Here is a 19086-nt window from a genome sequence, read left to right on the forward strand (position 1 = left end):
GGTCACACATATATCTATACTAACAATTACCATTGGATTATACAGGCCTTAGGGTCTTGACCACTATAATACACCGGTTGAAGTGTGGGTCTGTGCTCACAAGAATCTCCGGTATGTGGCATTTGTTATTGATAAGCAATGATATACTATCATTGATATAAAGGCGATATACTATATATTGATATAAAGGCGGTTCGCGCCAGTGGATGAGCGCTGGCATGGGAGGCTGTCAGGGGCGCGAAAGGCCAAGGTGCCAAACTACATGTACACTTTAAAAGGTGTCCCACGCCAAGGGGCCATCGGTCACATGGCCTCCTCAGACCCCGTGTCTCCAGCCAGGCCTCCCCTTGAAGCAGGCCGCCCCCCTGCAATCCACATAAGTGTGTCTCCATTCAGCAGTCTTCCTGTGCCTTATCTGCACGCCCCAGGCCCATCCATCCCACCACCCTGTATCAAAGGCGGTTCGCGCCGGTGGATGCGCGCTGGCATGGGGGGCTGTCAGGGGCGCGAAAGGCCAAGGTGCCAAACTACATGTACACTTCAAAAGGTATCCCACGCCAAGGGGCCATTGGTCACATGGCCTCCTCAGACCCCGTGTCTCCAGCCAGGCCTCCTCTTGAAGCAGGCCGCCCCCCTGCATGCCACATAAGTGTGTCTCCATTCAGCAGTCTTCCTGTGCCTTATCTGCACGCCCCAGGCCCATCCATCCCACCCCCCTGTATCAAAGGCGGTTCACGCCGGTGGATGCGTGCTGGCATGGGGGGCTGTCAGGGGCACGAAAGGCCAAGGTGCCAAACTACATGTACACTTCAAAAGGTATCCCACGCCAAGGGGCCATCGGTCACATGGCCTCCTCACACCCAGTGTCTCCAGCCAGACCTCCCCTTGAAGCAGGCCGCCCCCCTAAAACCACGACATACATACGTCATTCATTCACAAACACACCCCTGTTTCTAATACTTTATAAACCACTTGATATGTCTCATGAGAACATCTTTGTGCTTTGCAAGTCAACTCCTGAACGTGTTACCTGGCAACCACTGAGATCTACGCTAATCTGCTCGTCGTTGTGCTATCCGTGAACTTCTGTGACCGCTTAGAGCAAACCCATCAGTGTGCTACCTGTGGCCACCCACCTATTTTCCTGCAACATACTGCTCTGCTTGCTGAATCCAACTGTTTGTTGGTCAAGGTAAGGCCATGTATCCTAGTCATATTTCGCAGATTTTAAAATTTCTATCTATTTGCGAGTTGAGTACACAATAGTGCTAGGTTCATTGGTCTCATTGCTATTGACTTGAGTTTCCATTGCTATGCTATCAATAGATCTATTTATTTTCATCTGTGTCTATTGTCATCGAATTGCACCCTTCGGGGGTACAGTCTATAATGTAAGCATGTTTCCTTCTTGTGCAATACAGAACATCCAAGGGATGAGTCACATGTTCAGTTTTTAGTGACATAATTTATACATTTCTGCAACTTATGCAAATACTAAGCCGCACATAATGAACTGGTATAGTTCCTGCGACCAAAACAAACCTTGCATTGATCATTGTATTATTAATTTACTTTTGTATCAAATCTTTATTCTTGAAGATTGTATAATAATGTCGATATTTACTTTTCAGATTTATCAACAATGCCTGCCTGTTCAATTAGCGGTTGCCCTTCGAAGACCCATGCTAAATCTGAAGGCACTACAATGCATGTATTCCCGAAAACTGCTCATCGAATAAGAGAATGGGTCAGACATTGCAGATATCAACTGGATGAGCTGAAAAGTAGAGTCCAACAAGTTTTACAGGACAAGAGGGGTGATCGATACCGCATCTGCAGCCAGCCCTTTTCCTTGGACATGTACACAACATCTTGGGTAACAAAGAAGAATAAACTGCGAACGACACGGAAATTGCTCGAAACCGCTATTCCCACTCTATTCATCCACATTCCGCCACCGGTGAGTCAAGTGTCCGGATTTAGCTTTAGGCCTTGCGGTAGTGTATAGGTATGCGAATGGATTAATTGATATTGTAGGTGTTCTATCCCTTGTAATAATTTCGATATTGATATGAGTGTATAGTTTTATGAATAATGGCATTTACCAATATATTCTTTTTCGATTTCATAACCCACAAACGCAATGTATATATATATGGCAACAGGGAACTGTGCTGTATTGAGCATTTTACAAGTATTCTGTTGCCTTACATGGCTATTTTTAATATTGGCATTTCATTATCAATCATTAATTTACCTTTACACCTTCTTGACTATCCCTTGAATCTGAAGCAAGAACATTCTACATCCTTGACGTGGTCGCAGTTATCAACCACTTCTAGCGTGTATCAGGTAATCTTACTAGGCTAATCCGCTACAGACTTGTTTTATGCATGTCAAGTAATATTTTTATTTTATCGTGTAATCATTTTACCGAATGTTTGGTTAGTGCTTTCCAATTGATATACACCTTAGTTATCGTCCACTGGTGTTTGTTTTCAGTTATAATTAGTGTTATCCATACTATTTCAAGTACTGTCTTGCAGGGAGATGCGGAAGCGTCCGCCACATCTACAACATTTCTAGATGTTCTTCAACAGCAGGAGGTATGGATACTGACAGCTTCATCGAGCTTCATCATCAGAGCTGGAATTCTTGTTGTTTGATTGTTCTACACAATGTTTCATTCGTGGTTAGCCGTTGATATGTACCTGTGCTGTCGACCCTAGGTGTGAGTTATGTTTTCACTATTGTAATCCTCACTAATGCAAGTACTATGTTTCAGGCAGTTGATGGAGTGTCAACCTCTGCACTTGATGCAGAGCCTGACATTCAAGTAAATCCAGGGCAAGTGGAAGCGGGGCCATGCGTATACGAATCGGCGCAACAGCTTTCGGAAGTGCGCACTACATTTGCAACATCCAAAGATATTCTTCAGCAGCACGAGGTATGGATAATGACAGCTCCATCCTGCGTGATCATATAACGTGATTCCATTTGCTATACTTTCTTCCCTATTAACGCAAGTGCTGTGTTTCAGGGAGACGACGAAGCTTCCACTACATTCACAACATCCAATTTAGATGATGCAGATGTAAAGGAATCGTTGAAATAAGTCGATGAAATGTGATCATATTTGGATTTTCCTTGATTCTTTTGGACAATGCATCATTTGTGGTTATCTCTTTATATGTAGCTGTGCCGTCGACCCCAAGTGTGTGTTGTGTTTCCAATATCGAAAAGCATACTAATGCAAGTACGGTGTTTCAGGGAGATGCGGATGCCTCCTCTCCAATACAACCATTCATGGCAGTCCATGCAGAGCCAGAGGTGTGGATACTGACAGTTCCATCGAAATAGATCATCACTGGTCGAATACTTGTCGTTTGATTGTTCCACACAATGTTTAAATCGTGTTTGGCTATTGAGATGTACCTTTGTGTTCGTCCTCACGTGTGTTTTATGCTAACAATATTTTGATACATAGTAATGAAAGTACTATGTTTCAGGGAGACGATGGAGCCTCATTCTGTGCTGTCTATGCGGATACAGAAAATATAGTGGTTGCAGCGCAAGAGGAAGGGAGGACATGCGGAAACGAATCGGAGCTACAGCGTGCAGATGTTGAAGGTCGAGTCAAAAAAGTTGCAAAGAAAAAAAACAAACAAAAGGTTAGTTACAAACAGTTCATAACTTGAAAAAAATGTTTGTGCTGGGGACTATTTTATGTTTTCTTCCAGTCAATTCTACTACACTCAATCTTGTGTTTAAACTGAACATCCCTTTTCCAATCTCTCCTCCAGTTACCCGTGGGTGCCAGAACTATACACACACAGACAGTGAAGCGAATGAGAGATGTGGCTTGCCAGACCGTGTACACTATGGAGGAACTATTAATTGAGGCGAGGCGTGTTCAGGCTCGAGATGCTCATGTCCAATGGCTAGAACATGAATTAACTGTGTTTGGAGACTACAGCAAAGTTGCATTGGACCATAGCTACAGTGCGACCGCACCACCACAAGAAGATGTTATTGAATGTATTGAAGATAGCTCTGAAGTAGTTGCAGATCAATTTACACAATCTACACCCGCCAAAAATTTGCCACCAAAAAACCTGTCGACATTGTTGTGTTCTCCCATCAATGTTGAAGTAATAGATGTCGAAATGACAGAGAATGAACCAGCCGCAGCATCCATAGACGCATCAGAAATTGATATCAGCGATATTACTTTCCAATGTGTTGAAATCTCCACAACGTCACAGGCCGAAACAACGTTGACGCAGGATGACAGTCTCATGAAAGAGAGCAAATACATTGTATTTGACAGTTGTTTGATGGAAATTATAAGTATGCTGAAATGTGTGCATTCCATTAGAGGGAAAGTATGTGGGAAGCCATTGATTAATGTGACTCGTCAAATAAAAGGCAGTAACATCAAAATAAATGCCGCCTGTAGATTAAATCATAGGTTCTCATGGTCTGCACAACCGATGCTGGGGAAACTGCCAGCAGGCAATCTACTGTGTGCAGCTGCATCACTTTTTAGTGGCTCCAGTTTTAGAAAGTTAGAAGCTTTCTTTCAGTTTGTGGGACTCCATTTCATTTCTAAAGCGCTGTACTACATATACCAACGTGATTATCTGTTTCCGGCCATTAGTGATGCTTGGAAAATTTAACAATTGTCTCTAGCAAGTACATTCGAAGGCAAACGATTCAGGCTAGCCGGCGATGGACAGTTCGACAGCCCTGGATTTTCTGCCAAGTACTGCACCTACCACTTTCAGGACATGGATAGTAAGAAAATTGTGAGTTCGGTTGTCGTGCAGGTAACACAATGTACATCGTCAGTGGCCATGGAGAAACTAGGATTTATAAAATCAGTGGAATATCTACAATCAAGGGGAATGCATATCGATCTCATAGCCACGGATAGACACGTTTCACTTGCCAAGACAATGAGAGAGCAGTTCCCACATATTAAACATCAATTTGACGTATGGCATCTTGCTAAATCAATCAATAAGAAAATCTTGCCTACAGGGAAAAAAAAAGGTTTTGAAAGTATTTTGCAGTGGTCACATTCAATCACCAACCATCTTTGGTGGAGCTCAAAAACTTGTGAGGGGTCAGTGGAAATACTACTTGAAAAATGGCGGTCACTGATGCACCACTGTACCAACGTTCACCGCTGGACAGCAAATGAACATTTCCACCAATGTGGACATGGCCCTTTGTCCCCAGAGGAGGAACGCAAGAAGAAGTGGTTGATTCCATCTTCACCAACACACAAAGCCATTGAGAAGATTGTTTTCGGCAAAACTCTATCAAGAAATTTGAGAGGACTGACAGAATTCTGTCACACAGGAGATTTGGAGGTGTTCCACAATATGTGCCTAAAGTACAGGCCAAAGCGCTTGCATTTTAGCTTTCGGGGCATGAAACATCGCACTCTACTAGCGGTCTTGGCCCATAACAGCAATGTCAGACGTGAACAATCTAGGACTAGGGGTAAACTAAGGATGCCTCGCTACACTAAGGTGTTTTCAAAACAAAGTAAGCAATGGGTGATCAAACCAGCCTATGATGAAATGCAGTTCGACTTTGTGAAAGACCTTATTGTTGCTGTGTTAGAGAAGCACAGATATGGAATTTTGGACGTTTCTGTGCAGAGCAGTGATCCATTGCCACCGAACATTGCGACTGTGCCATGCCCACCCGAAGCACAGCTGATTGGAAAGTACAAATCCCGGTTTAAATAATTGCAATACGATTGTCTTTATGTAAATAAATGTTATTGTACAGTGTACCTGTAACCCTAACCCCTACCTTCACCATCATGGGTGGCGAACAAGCTGGGTGTCATCTTTGAATTCTCTCTATTCACCTCACATATGTGTATGTATATATTTTTCTCATGTCTCATCTCATGTAAATGTAAATGCTGCGCACTGTTAACGGAGGGGAGGCTTGCGTATTGCAAATAATAAAATAAACAAACAAACAATAAATCTAACTTTTAACTCAACTCCTGTGGTACTTTATATTTTCCCTGATCTTCCGCCTAAAATTAAATGTCTCAATTTGGGCTGCAAAGCTCGCAGACAACGGGGACAAAATTGGGGCACTTAGAACGCGCCAGCCAAGCGGGCCGTGGCATTTGGGAGAGAAGCCAGTTCGCATTTGCACATTGAGGCGCACTACATAGACGTATTCTAAACTTCAAGTTCTCACAGATGCCTATATTACGTGATGTTGCAAATAAAGAATGCGAAGGACAGCGCCCAGATGAGGCCCACAAGTCGCACTGGAAGTATAAGGGTCTAATGTTTTTTTACCTTGAGACAGGGACCATGCCGAAAGAACTACATTTGAAAGGAGTGCGCAATAACATAAGAGACGATAAGGCAGAAAATTCAGAAACTAGACCGAGTTTCATTTTATTTCAGTATACGAAAAATTGTTGTCAAGAGCATGGTCCGTTTTACAGACTGCATTACGAAGAGACACAATGGAAATTTCAAATATAATGTAACTAAATCTTTACACGCTTTTATACCAGAATGAAGATTTAATGAATGGATGCATGAATAAATGAATGAATGAATGAAGAGCTAGGAAAAGCAAGTAAAACGTGTTCGTAGTGGGCACATGGGCATGCAGGTCCACTGATCTCACCGATCTCGGTCCTTGGCCCAGCCACTTTTCCCTGCACTGCCTACCTGCACTACGGGACTGTCTCTGTATCCTTCAGCCCCTTCTCCCGGCATTTACCTTGCACTTGCCACCAGCTGGCCCTATTATTTAATTTGTATTTAACTAACCATGTACAACCCTTCCCCATGCGCGATCAGAAAGACACCTGGCCTAGTAGGATCGTTGTCTGTCTGCCCTTGTACCCCACCTGCCTCGTCACGCCTAGAAACACTTGAGTATAGGCGCGTTACAAATGCCATACCATATATCATATCATTCCTCACGCATGTAGACTAACTGTCGTTTATCATTGTGTGTTGGCCTCGATTTATCTCGTTACTTTTCGCATTGATTTTAGAGACGAACATACTCCATTGAACTATCCTTGCAAGCAAATAGTTTCTGATCGGCCGTATTAAATAAAATAAGTAATATTAATGAAGTTCGGCTAGCGAGACTAATTATAATTATTTTTGTTTTCATAACAGGTATTTGATCCCATTCTGCCACTGCCATCTGTTTGAGACACCGGCGGATGGATTCTTCAGCAGACACCTGCAGCTTCGTGTCAACAACTGGAGCACGATCACCATATTATGTGACGATCGCCAAGGGCCCACATGCCCTTACGCTGTACTAGTGGCGAGAAGCAACATATCAACCTTTACGCTGGACTAGTGCCTAGTTGATGGAACAGCCTTGCGGTTCACCGTGCTTCCAAAGTGATTCTTTTTACGAAAATGAACACCCTGTGTACCATAAAGGAACAGCGCGTGACTCAAGATGAAACGGAACAGTTATTGCGGATACAGATAAAAGAAAATAAATGGCTTTCGGAGTTCATATGGCAATTGCTGAATATTCTCTAAACATTTAATGTCAAATAAATGTACTTTACCAAATGTACTGTGTTGCTATTTCATTTTAAAGTACAGTTTCATATTCCGAATTGTGGCGCGCTGTGTTGTGAGTTGATCTGTGTTGGTTTCCGGGTTCTGTGTGGAGTCGCGCAGAAGATGACTGGGCGCGTTTGCCTACGCAGCACAGTAACGTCACGGAGAGAGGCGGGGAATATGAATGTTTTGATAATGTCAGGCTCAGGGGCGGGGGAATTGATTTAGTGCCGCAAAAGCAGGTCAGCCAGGGCGATCGGGGAAAAGATAGGATTATCAGAAAATGGCGGCTCCCTGGTGCTTGTTTTCGCGTGCGTTTAATGGACGAAAACTCGGGTAAGGTCCATAGGAAAGTTTTCTAAAATCGAGCCACTTGGGCTTAAAGAAACATGGCTAACCCGTAGGGACAATACCATTTTTTACTAGACCATGCCTTTAAACAATTTGTGAAATGCCTCACTCTAAATGGCAAAGCGGCATTCAAATGTGCAAGCTGTTAAAGGCAACCACAGGTAAAACTCAATAACCACGTACCACAAAATAGCCTGAGTGGGAATATAGAGGCAGACACAAAGCTACAGGTAATTAAAATGACACAGGTTTATTCAGAAAACACAAAAAGTCAGGATAATACTTCAATTATTTTGTGATAAAAAGAAAGTCTCTTTCAACGTTTGTGCCCATCTTCAATCTGCTTCAATATTTTCTACTGTCTTAGTATTCAGGTTTGCGTTTTTTTTCTGTTCCTGAACTTTCTTCCTCTGTGCTCCGGTTCAAGTCATCTGATGCCCACGCGTCCCGTCCTGGTAGTAATCTGTAGTCTCCACAAGCAGGAGTTTGCAGGCACTATTGCATCTTCCTCTGGATGGCTTTGCTCCCTCAGGATATGGAGAATAGGCCTAGGGGTATCAGCTTTCCTTTAACCACCACTCTGCTCTAGAGTACTAGTCCCCAGGATACCCCTCCAACCTCCAGCTTTCTCCTCCAACCTCTCCTCTCAAATATCCTCACGCTTGCCAAAAGAGGAAACGACCAGGTAAGCATTTGAGGTTGCCTGATGTGCTTGCGACTCCTTAGTCATGGGAGTTTTGCAACTTTGAAACTTCTGCAATGTTTACTGGAGCAGGAGGACGGGCTGTGTTATTTTTTCCAGTCTCCGGTGTAGAACGCGAGTCAGTTTCACCTTGCCCACAAGCAACTTTGTATCCGTTGGGTCTTCCCGGGCCGCCGCAAGCATCTCTTCTAGTAGAACAAGTTTGCCTCTGTACTCATGCAGGTCTCTCATGTGTGTCTTGGAAATCTTGCAGGTTTGTGTTTTTTAAAGTGGAAGACATTACTTCCTGTGCAGGATATCTGGGTCTGGCAGTGAAGCTGGAAGAGATATCTAAGTGGATGATTCTTATGGAAGAGGGTATCTTTCTGGGTCTAGGGCTCCCCCTTTTCCCTCTGGTGGTCATTGATGTGTTCTGGGGTGATGTGGATGGGTATACACCTGTGACTGAGCCCTGTCTTGGGGTGGTCTTGGGATCCACCAATATACTTTCTCTGGGTCCAGCATCCACAAGCTTGGAGCAGCACCCATCCCCTTTGACCACCTGACTGTTGTTCCCCAAGGTTAGGCAGAGGACTGTCACACTTCAAAGAGGATGCCCCATGATTTTCTATTCAGAAGGTGACTGAGTGACACACCTTTGAAAAAACAGTATCTGAGTGAGAATAGAACTATAAAAGCACTGCACACCGATTCATATGATGTTCTTATTAAGTTACTTTTGTAAGACACAGAAGATAAGGAACTGAGCAGCAGACTGAGTACAAGAAAGTGTTGTGCCAAGGTGCAGAGACTGTCACAGACAGCTGAATAATTAAGGAACATAATCTATTTTAAAGTTTAAAGCGAAGGCCATTGATAGGTACATGAAACTGCAAGAGATCTGCCAGTTAAGAGACACTGCATGAAACCATTGCAACACATCTCTGAGTGGAATCATTTTTCTGATGTTTCTCAAATGGTTATTATCCTCTGATGCCATTTTAGGACTCTATCTGACATGAAGATGGATCCTCAAATATGAAATGGGTGTACACACTCATTGTTCCCCTCAAGGAGCCAGTAGCTCCTTGGGCAAAACTTTAACCTGCAGACCTTCAAAGAACAAGTTACTTAAGTTGCAGGTAACATTGGATCTGGTGGACATGAATTCTCCTCTGTAAATTCCTCATCTCAAATCATGCTAGCAGGGCACTGGGTGTAGCATTACTCAATGAGGCCATGCCTTGTGGTCCTCGCTAAAAGGGACATTGCCCCGAGGCCAACAGGTCCCGATGCCTTTTGCAACAAGTAGACTGTGGACTAGGAACCTTCTGAGGCATCCATGGGTAGGGGGATTGGCAGGTAAGGGCTCTGCACAGAAGACATGCCATCCATTACAACCAACTTTACCCATACGTTACAGAACCTGTTCATCTCATGGCTATGATCTTCTCTACCGATCCCTCAGCCCTTGAATTCTGACCGTGCTTTGCAAATGTGTGCAGTCAACCAGGTCGCTTCCCTGCAAATCTCCGTGATAAGAACCCTCTCAGCAACCCAGTGATATCTGCATGACGCCTGGTAGAATGCTTCATAATCCACCCCAGAGGAGTCGTGAATTCAACAACCTAGCAATTTCTGATGCATGCAAAGATCCATCTGGAGAGGGTCTGCTTGGACACAGTCACCTTCATGACCAAAGGTCACAAACAGTTTCCTATCCATTTGGTAGTCTTCTAACCTGCATATATATTGGCTCAAGGCTTGGGCAAGCCACTGCAGCCTCTCCTCTACCTTACACAGATGAAAGCAAGGGTGGGGGGGTTCTGAAACTGTATAAATTGGTTCATTTGAAAATCACTGTTGCTTGGAAACAAAGTGTCACCATGTCCTTCGAAAAGATCATGTAAGGCCTTTCAGCCGACAGGTGCTGCAATTCACTCATGACATGGCCGAGGTTATGGCCACTAAAAAAGTAGTCTTCTGTGTGAGGACCCTAAAGCCACAGTTGTGCATAAGCACAAAGGTTAGAGCACTTGGTTGTGCTAAAACCAGATTTAAGTCCCACTGTGCTTGGTTATATGGTGCCTGTGGACAGAGGAGCCCCCTCAGAAATTCGACCACAATCCCTGTTCGGGCCTCGGCATAAGCATGGATAATTCCGCTAGGCACCTCTTCACAGCAGACACCTGCAAATCTCCCTTTACTACAGGGAGCATAACTACCAGATGGCCAGGTTCGCAAAGCTACCATCTGGTTGTGCCATGCATTACAATGGGCCTGGGTGGAAATGGGCACTGGACCTCTGGCAAAGGACCAGCAGGCCACCAGGGCATAGGACCGGTTCCCCTGGGAGGCAATACAACAGTGGTTGTGGGTGCTAGGTGGGCCCCCTGGGTGGGGGGCAACCTCTAAATGTATTACAGCTTTGCAGAATCCCGGGGCCAACCCAGAGCATGCAGAGGATGCTACTGGGTAACGGGGTATGGGTTTGCTGGCCAGGGTGCACTAGAGCTTTACCCTTCTGGGACGCACAGAGACTTCCACAGGGCATGGGGTGGCCGACTCTAATGGGAGGCTAGTGTCCAAGGGTGGGGGCAGCAACCCTGGCCATCCTGGAGCTCTGGCTGGGGTGCGTTAGAGCATTTCCCTCTGCGGTGGGCCATCCACTGGTTCGGGAGGCGGCTAACTCTCATGGAAGGCAGGTATCCAAGGGTGGGTGCAGCACACCAGGCTGTACTGGAGCTCTGACGGGCGTGATAGAGCTTTTCCTTCTAGGGAGGGCGAGGGCCCATGCCGGATGAGCTGACACCTCCGCTGGGCAGGGATGCTCCCAACCCTAGTGAGAGGCAGGTGCCCAAAAGCGGGGGCAGCATCCCCCACTGTCCTGGAGCTCTGGCTAGGCACATTAGAGCTGTTTGTTAGGAAAGATTTCATATTTGAATGTAATTTTCCCTCCATGTGGCAACACCCAAACTTTTTGCTGCTGTTTTACACCCTGATCTAACCTTTGCCAGAGAAGCGCAACCCTCTGCCGCACTCCTCTGGGCTTTCGCTCAATTCTTATGGGGAAATTGACATGCCCTTAAGACAGTCAGTACTGGGAGACTTTGTTTCCCTTAGTCCTTTCCTCATGTTGCTGCATTTGTGCAACATGTAACAAGAGTGCAATGTAACTTACTTTACCGCACTCTTGGTTCTCTAGTCATTCCAAAGGCCCTAGAAACTCTCGCTGGACTTATCATGAACTGCAGGTGTGTCACCGACTGGTGGCAGCTATTGTTTATCTTATGTTTTGAACCCTTTTTTGCCATGTTATCCGCTCTTACCGCGTTTGGCACGAATAGGGGGCCTGGCTCCAAAATGGCCATGCCACAAGGTTCGTTGTCCGGTCCTTTGGCCATCTTGCCCCTTCACCTTCCCCAGGTCAAGCCGACCCGGGTACGTCCTTATTTGGTCATGCACTTTCCCCGCGAAACCCAAAGCTTTCGCGGGCTTCTGCATGCCTTGTGTGTGTGCCTCCAGGATGTGGGCTGGGATGTCTGTTCCCAATACACATCCTGGGTGCCAGAGAGTCTAGAGTGTCCTGAATGCCTGGGACCACCGTGGTCCGTGATTGGTCCATGTATGGAGTGAGCGTTTGTGAGCAGATCTCCCATTGGGTCCTCTCCGTTTTGGCGCGAAGGGAACTTTGGATAAGAGGAGGCAGAAAACACCACTACACCAGGTCGATCTCCTGAGTTCATACCGAACAAGCGATAAGGAGCCAAGTATCCTGCAACAAGAAGCCGAGGAACCGCTGGTGAACCGCTGGAAGTATGGCACCATGAGCCCACTGTCGTCCTGCGAGACCCCCTCTGCATCTGATCGTCCTAGAAGGTCTGCGAAGGCGCTACGACCCATTGGAATAGTGGGACCAACTATTCTCGGCACCTTCATCAAACCCTGCAAGTAAGCCTCTTTGGAAGTGTCCCTGGGCCAACCAGTGGGGTGACCAGCTTACGCGGGATGTTTGCTCTGTCACCGCTGCTGTTTCGAGGAAGTCCTCGAAACTTGGAATCCTGCTTGCTCTGTGTCCCCGGCTCCCTCACACCGTATTTCGTACACTTGGCATTCCCAGGTCTGAAGTGAGACGAGTGTGCCCTGACAGCAATGAGAGCTGAACTGGCGATGTCTGGGTCCGCCTGCGTCGGGGACCCGTGAGTTGTCCATACCCCAACTGATGGCCCCTATCGCAGGAACCCATTTCGTTTCTATCGCTGTTGCGAAATTTGGGTCCTATCCCGCACTCTCACCCTGCCTCTGCCCGCAAGTGGAGGTCTTGCTTGAGTAGTGGGGACTTGTTCTTCATCGCCTCAACCACCTTCCTGAACTGTCAGAGACCCTTGAAGAGACCCTATTTTGTCCATTGACACAAGCGTGTGCATGTACCATTGAGCATAAGGCTCCTCTCTTCATAGGGTTTAGACTGCCTCCTAGTTAGGTGAATTTCTGATGTCGAACTGGGTCTAACGATTACTTGCACTGCCTGTTTTCCTCCCCATCTAGGTGGTCTACATATTTTGTGCTCCTAACTCCTTAGACCCCTCGGTCATGTATATATATTGTATTGATTGTGATGTGTTGGTTTACTTTAGTATTATTGTGATTCTTTACTATGGTCGACGTTACAAAGGCCTTGTAATAAGTGTGTCTATATTTTTAATATAACACCTGTCTGGAGTAATTTGTAAGTGTCCTTGCTTTGTGTGCTCATTGAGGTCTTTCAGTCACCCTCACCCCTCTTGAGACTTAGTCTTGACCGCCGCCATCGCTACCCTGATTGGTCTGGCTTGTCCAGAGGTTACCCTGTTCCAAGAAACTAGGCTGGCTTTCTGAACCTCTGCCCCTCCAGGTCAGAGTTCAGAAATCCATCTCAACACTGTTCCCTTTGCGGTGGTTCGGAACATCAGCCGGGGCATGCTGGGACCTCGTTTGGCAGGGACGGCTGACCCAGTTTAGAGGCACGTGCGCAAGAGTGGGGGAAGCAGTCCTGGCCATCCTGGAGCTCTGGGCAGGGCACAACAGAGCTTTTCCCTCTAGGAGAGGATGGGGACCCTGCCGGGACACGCTGGGACCTCTGCTAGGAAGGGACATAGCTGCCAAGTTTCCCAGTTCCATGCAGGTATCTTCGAGCCAGTCCTGTTTTTTTTCACACTGATGCTGGGACTTGTAGGCCCACCCTTACATTGGGAAAGCAAAATCCAGGACTGGCTTGAGGTGTTAGACATGGAACTGGGAAACATGGCAGCTATGTCCCTGACACTGAAACTCAGGCTACTGCTGCACAGGACACAGTTACACTCTATGCTTTTGGCATGGGGCTTATACAAGGGGAATTTTATCAGCACATTTCCCTTACAGAGATGGAATTACCAGCATCATTTTATTAATTTAATAAAAATCAAAAAAGCCGGGGTTCCTACACCCTTACCAAATGGCAATCCGTCACACATGTTCTATAATTGAGGGAGCAGTCTTGAGGCAAAAAGGAAAAGCAAAACTGTAGGAACTACCTGGGTTGACATGCGTCGGCTGCAGTTCTGAGAAAGATGAAATGAATATTATTTAGACTCTTAAATGGCTCAACGATTTTTGTATTTTGCTCCTTAATGTGACGTCACTATGTTTAATTACCACTGTTATTTATGATTATGCCTTCATTGTTACATAAGCTACATATATACAAATAAAGTATGTATATAAAACACCTTCCTAAATGATTCTCCAGATGTGAGAACAGTGCCAGTGTCCACACCACATGTTGGTGATAAATGCATTGAGGAGGGTCACAAGCTGGGTAGATTGGCGAAGGGAGGAGCATGGGACAGATTGATGCCAACCCCCTCGCAGGTTCTTAAAGGCAGGCACAGGCGTTGCTAGGGGGGTGGTGGGGCCAAGGGGGCTATAGCCCCTGGTCTTTTGGTTGTAGCCCCGGATAGAATCTTAGGAGCTGCAGCCAAAAGGCTAGCTACCCCCCCCCCCAGTGCCGACAGTTCTGAAATTAGCTTAGCCCCGGGTCTTTTCCAGACCTAGCAACACCCCTGAAGGCAGGACTCTAATATCTACAAGAGTTAGGTGCATGGGTAGCAACCTCTGGTTTTCACTACTGGGGCAGAATTCCCACCCCCTGCCTGAATATGATCAAGCGACAGGGCTAAGTGAGAGCGCCCAATTCCTGCCCAGATTACAACGGTGCATTTTACAGCACATTTTTCAGAAGGCATTGGAAAAAGCCATAGGATTCACAGGCAGCTCTGAACATCCAAGCAACAATCACTCGCCCTGCTGAAAGGACTTTGCAGTTCATAACCCGAAGTTCATAGAAATTAAAAATGGCTGGGGATCCTGGACACTGCTCAAAATTGTTAACAGTAAGGTTTATGTCCATGCCTTAAAAGCTAATAGTGTTTTATTGGCTAAATAAGGTTCATGCCCCGCTTGTTAAAGAACTAGGGGGCAGTTGCACCTTTTCCCACGTGTATGGTTGGGTGCTCGTGTGGTGTCCTTCGCCTTCCACTGCCAGGGTTTATGGGGGGATTAGGAGATCAAGCATAAGTGTTTCTATTGACTCCTCTAAGCAGCCATTGAAAGATTGGTTCAAATTGGTTAGGATGCCCATCACCAAAACAATTTCTCACCCCTAATGTTGTGACGTTTAGTGACTAAAGATGCATTAAATTGCAATGATCTGATTGCAATCCTATGCACGCAACACGCGCATTTTGAGAGTCCCAGGAAGAGAAAGGGCAAATGCTGGGTTTACATATCTCAAACCCAGGTTGACATGACAGAATCCTTTCTAAACTAAATGAAATCAAGAGAAAACAGGAGAATCTATAAGATTATTGCCAAAAAGTATAGCAAAGGTGACTTGTTCCCAGTCCTACAGAGTGAGACGGCTGATATCCAGGGGAAGGAAATATCAGCTGACCTGTAAAAGGAGGTCAAGGGAGTTGGGGTATGAGAAAGGGAGAGGCATCACCTCGTACAGTTGTTTAATCTTAATTAAAATTAAGTCGTTGTGCTTCTGCTTCATAGTGTTCAAAGAACACAGGCGTGCGACAGAAGAGCCTACCCACAAAAGTAGTCATAACACAGCAATACTGCCAAAACCTACAGAAGACGCATTATGAATTGAGCACTTGATAGCCTGGCCGGTCGGGTCATGAAGGTGCACTAGGGGAAAAGCAAATCTGCAGACGAGTCTTCTGAATCCAGGGACATGCTGAGTAGGTCAGAGGTAAGGTAGGGGTTCCAGACCACTGGCCAGCCGCTACATTTCCCAGCGTATGGCAGCTGGATGCGGAAGGTACAGTACCTTCAAATCGGATACTATTTTTCTTCGCCTCATTCAGCAGCAAGCAAGGTGAAGCGAGACCTACGGTTCATGGTGCCAATGATGTGAAAGTCAGAATGCCATATACGTAGTACTTTCTAATTGGAATCACATCCAATAATAAACCAGGAGTCAATGGAGTCATTAGACATCTTTGTGCAAAAGCATACTCTGTAATAATCCAGACATACCAGGAATAAACACCTGGCTGGTCAGCTCCACCCGGTGGTTGATCTGTAAGGGGTAATAGGTGTACCGCTGGGTATTGGGTGGTTTGGAAATTTGATCTTCACTACAATGGTCACATGCAGCTGTGATTGGCTTAATGTGAGATGTGGTGGTGATTGAATTCCACACATTTCACACCTACCTGGATGCCTTGGCAGACTGCGCTACACTCCGCAGCCAATGCTGCAATATCTCTGGAACGATACAATGACGTCACACCAGGGCATCATAACAGTTAGTTTTAATAAGACAATAGCCAATAATTCAATGCATTATTTTACATCTATGTTATTTTCATAAACAATTGGATTTTAAGGTTCAAATAAGTTTTCGAGAGCCAGCCTGTCTTCGCATTTTAGCTGACGCCCCCGGCAGAACCCTGCCTACTGTGTCCGCTCGGTGTCCTGCGGGGCTCCAAGCCTGCTCTCCAGGGCCAGGCTAAGCTTTCGCAGGGCGCCCTGGAACTGCGGGTACTCCTGCTGGATCTGATGAACGATGGTGCTGACATTGTGCATGCGGCCTTCCTGCTTCTGCTGCTCACAGGCCAGCGCTTGCTCCGTGCGGCACATTAGTGTGTACTTGCCCTCCTTCACCGCCTGCAGGTGCTTGTGGCGGGTCTGGTGCGCTACAATCTCAAAGAGGTTCTGAATGGGAAAGTGGGAACAAAAGGGGATGTTTAGAAGGCATTGCAATAACATAATAAATCAGCAAAATCAATTGTAAAACATGAAATCTATATGATATGATATGATATGATATGGCATTTGTAACGCGCCTATACACAGGTGTTTCAACTTTACTCTGCTTTTCCCATATAGGAGTCATCCATCTTCTGCCAAATCTCTGGCAAGGTTTGGGGTTACGTCATTTCTGTGTGCTGTGTTGTTTAGTGAATGGATACAACCTACAGCTGTTGTTGTAAGCATCTTCTATTCCAAGAGAATTTGAAGTAGAATACCTATTTCCATTACCAATCAATCATTTATTAAAGGGTTTGTAGTTAGTATTACATCTTAGACAGTTTTCATCATCACCAGGAATAATGAGTCTATTTAAATGGTTCCATATTGTAAGGGTGACATTTATACCATTCTATTTACTAATATAATTGTATCTATAATCAACATTCTATTGACTAATATAATTGCATCTTTAATGAACATTTACTTCCAAATGACAAGAACCAAAATCAGTTACACCATACCTTCATACAGTTAATATCTAGGTATTCAAACAAGACACCACATATGGCAATATTATGGGATGTAAACCAGGGCAATTATATGATTTTTGGTAAACAGTAAACATTAGAATGTTGTTTTAACTGAACATACTTTGGAGTGAAACATCAATGGGCAGACCTTTTGGGCAGATTATGCTGCCTACTCAGAGGTTGAAGATGCAGAATATAGATGAAAATATGTATGATTTTTATAAAGAGCAAATCTAGCTGGCTAGCAAGGGAGCACTATATATGGTGAGCTCGAATATACAACAACCTTTGTCATTGGCGGTTTGGACGATAGGCGGTCAGTTGGCTTTTCAAGCAGAAATTGCTTGAAAAGTGAGGTATTTAGTTATTTCCTGAACTAAAGGAACATTGGTGCTGTGCAGATGTCTGGTTGAATACTGGACCATAGTGTTGGTGCCTAACAGGAGAAGCCTGTTTCCTGATTAAAGAGTGCGACAGAGTAGCCAACAGTCCGAGCTAAAGGCGTGGCTGTCCGCCCTTGCTTGAATGTCCAATTAAAGGCCTTTGTCTTTGGGGTGCAGATTAGTAAGGTTTCCAAGCCACTGACGGTTCAGTACTATGATAGGCATTCCATGGCCAATATGTATAGGGCGTGTACCAGCCGGCAGGTCGCCTCCAGGAGGTCAAGCCACTGGGACCACTCTCCCAGGTTCTCAGGGTGTGGCCTTTGGTGCTTTCCTTAAGATGAACACCTCCCTTCTCTGGGGTCCAGGCCCTGAGGAACCCACCTCACTCACCATATCTTGTATCTTCTCCCTGACCCCTGATGATAGGGACCTGTCTCATACCATACCTCCTCCTGCCTCCACTAGTTTCAATCAGGCAAAATAGATGTGGCCCACCCTGTATGTCCTCTCTCTCTCTGCAGCTGACGTTAATGCCTTGCACCTCATTCTCTCTCTCTGACTGTTGATCTAAGGATGGTTCCTTTTCCCTAAGCTCCCCACCCTCTGTCGCTAGATGCTATTGAGTCTCCTGAATGACTTCCTAACTCTGATGGCCTGTCTCCTCCGCTTCCAAACAATTCTTCTACCCTCTTTCTCCAATGTCTTCCAAACTCTTTTACCAGCATCCACCTCTCTCTTCCTGCACTCCTCTCAGTATGGCACTTTCCCGTAAACACCTTCTTCTAACTCCTACTTGAACAGCCCCACACTGGTGACGGAACTGGCTGCTTTTTATAGTAAAGTTCCCCCACTCCTCGGGTGGTGCAAAAGGACATGGAGGACACCTATGCACTGAAGGTTGTGCAGCCCTGTGATTGCACCATGTATTGGTGGTAGACAGGTGGCCTGAGATTACCTAAGACCCTGCCAACACTTGGAACTCACTGTGGGCATGGACGTGTGTGGGGTCCCCCACCATCCCCATTGGATCCCTACTAAACGTGCCTGTGTCAATCTAGCGCTCTAGGTTCTGTGTGTTTCACATCAGAACATTCTCTGCTAATCAGGGAGGCTGCCTGTTACCATTGTAATTTCTCTGTCATTGGAAGGTTCTGTTGCTAGTGAAGCAGGTAGCATAGGGTGTGCTTATTTCGTCACGTGAGCTTGTCACCCAAACCACTTCTTCATTGTTCAGGTGACATTTTGTATCTGTGGGACTT

At 45.7% G+C, this 19086-nt stretch overlaps 1 protein-coding gene across 2 annotated transcripts in view; it reads right to left on the reverse strand.

Moving 5' to 3' along the window:
- Positions 1-16454: 16454 nt before the first annotated feature.
- CCDC40 (coiled-coil domain 40 molecular ruler complex subunit) overlaps positions 16455-19086 on the reverse strand; it is a 599189-nt gene continuing 596557 nt past the window's right edge. For both annotated transcript variants that reach the window (XM_069655198.1, XM_069655197.1), the window contains one exon: positions 16455-16872. In XM_069655198.1, coding sequence (XP_069511299.1) covers positions 16612-16872 — 261 coding nt within the window. In that variant the 3' untranslated portion in view covers positions 16455-16611. The remainder of the gene's footprint in view (positions 16873-19086) is intronic.

This window comes from Ambystoma mexicanum, chromosome 3q (genome assembly GCF_040938575.1).
Source record: "Ambystoma mexicanum isolate Mex_15411 chromosome 3q, UKY_AmexF1_1, whole genome shotgun sequence".
Taxonomy (NCBI): Eukaryota; Metazoa; Chordata; class Amphibia; order Caudata; family Ambystomatidae; genus Ambystoma; species Ambystoma mexicanum.